The 1,910-nt window shown below is 32.7% G+C and overlaps 1 protein-coding gene across 1 annotated transcript; it reads right to left on the bottom strand.

Annotated features, from left to right (window-relative positions):
* Positions 1-23: 23 nt before the first annotated feature.
* Positions 24-1,906, bottom strand: LOC100638704 (receptor-type tyrosine-protein phosphatase F-like; the record flags this gene model as incomplete). The annotated part of the gene is made up of 4 exons (XM_003391735.2): positions 24-143; positions 255-354; positions 1,137-1,286; positions 1,667-1,906. Coding segments are annotated over 4 exons (588 nt in total), but the record flags the coding sequence as incomplete, so codon positions are not given.
* Positions 1,907-1,910: the final 4 nt, after the last annotated feature.

Raw genomic sequence — 1,910 nt, 5'->3', positions numbered from 1 at the left:
AGACAGATATAATGGCAGGAAAAAGAGATTTAGATAAACACCTAATCAATACAAAATTCCCGTACTTACGTCAACAAAGCTTGCGTTAATATAATCAGATCCATTGCTACCATCAGGCCTAAGCCTTGGCCTATGCATATTCACTAAAGAACAAACAAAATAAAATAAATAATAGGAAAAAGTAATTGAAATACACATAAAATTATCACGACCAATACATATGTATTATTCTGGTATTACATGTATGTACTTACATGGTACAATTTCAGGGTATCTGTTCTTGGGTACATTAACAGTAGTAGTACCATCAGAGTACATCATTTCACTGGGTTTGTATCCAACCTGATCCAATAACTACAAGGGGACAAAATATTATAATACAAATTATCGTGTGACTTAAAAGTCTTATGTAAAATCTTATATTATGCAGCAAATGGTCATGCAATGATATTTATGTGTACAACTAAATTGGGCCAAAAACCCTGTACTATAGTACAGGCATTTTGCCAAAAATGACTAGGAGAAAATTTTTCATTTTTATAATTTTTTCTGATGCATTTACATGTTCTTATGTTGCGTAGAAAGTTTGAGATAATTAAAATCAAAATTAGATTTTTTACGAATTTTTAAAGTTGCTCTGAAATCGGGCCAAAGACCCTGTACTATAGTACAGGGTCTTTGGCCAAATTTCGCCAAAAATGACTAGGAAAGAATTCTCCATTTTTATAATTTTTTCTAATACATATACATGTTTTTATGTTGTGTAGCAAGTTTGAGTTGATTTCGATCAAAATTGGATTTTTTAAATGAATTTTAAAAAATACTTTGCTCCAAATGCCACAATGTACACATACTATAGTGCTGAAGTTTGCTTTGTGGGAAACCCTGCAAGCTTGTGGTTTCTAAATTAGTACTACATACATCCCAAAACAAGGAAAAACATGGTACTTTAATTTGGCGGTGCCATATTTCTATAAAACCCACTAATTTCTGTACACATGCACTTCAATGATTTAATATTGAAAATGTAATCCAAAAATCCCCAGCTGTCTCTGTCAAATTAAATGACTATACAGTATAACCTAATAGTATCCAGCTATACAGTTACTGATTCCCTAATCCCTACATGTATATACCTCATATTGCTCCTGGAATCCAGTTATGTTCTTTCCTGGAATCATCTTGTGCATTTTGTTGACACGAGCTCTCAGGTTGGATCCAATTATCGAAGTATCACCACAAGTGGTCAACTCATCCAAAGCATCATGAAGGAACACATACTGGGCCTATGAATAATAAAATAAAAAAGATTAATTATTATATATAAATATATGCAAGATACATGTACATACATAAAATTTTAAATTCTTTTGTAAGAATTTTTGACAGAAGAGTACACACAGGTAATCAAAAGTCAATTAAATGTTCATAACTTAAAAATTTGAAATTAGCAAGTGGGTTACAATGTTTTCACAAATCGAAAAGGATTTATAAGCATTGACTAGTAAAAACATGAACTATATATACATGTAAATGGCACACGTACATGTATTAGTATAACTAAACAAAAAGTGGTATAGTTTTGTTTTATCGTTAACACACATACAAGTGAAGATGCATGTACATGTAAATGATAAATGTACATGTATTTCTTATATACACTAACCTGTGTTTGAACCATGTACATTCTCTTTGATCTCAACTGCCTCAGTACCTCATACACATTAATGGACTCCTCTTGTTTCAATCTGTCCATCATTATATCCAGCATGATAAAGGTGCCAGTACGACCCACACCAGCACTGCAGTGGACCATGAGTGGCACGCCTTTATCTTTGTTGTGATCTTTTTGTACTCGCTTGATGAAGCTAATGAGCGAAGTGGCAAATTGTGGTACTCCGTGATCGGGC

The sequence above is a fragment of the Amphimedon queenslandica genome, unplaced genomic scaffold (assembly GCF_000090795.2).
Source record: "Amphimedon queenslandica unplaced genomic scaffold, v1.1 AMPQUscaffold_6625_Cont21419, whole genome shotgun sequence".
Taxonomy (NCBI): domain Eukaryota; kingdom Metazoa; phylum Porifera; class Demospongiae; order Haplosclerida; family Niphatidae; genus Amphimedon; species Amphimedon queenslandica.
The sequence above is the reverse complement of the archived record's forward strand: the minus strand, read 5'-3'. Positions and strand labels throughout refer to the sequence as shown.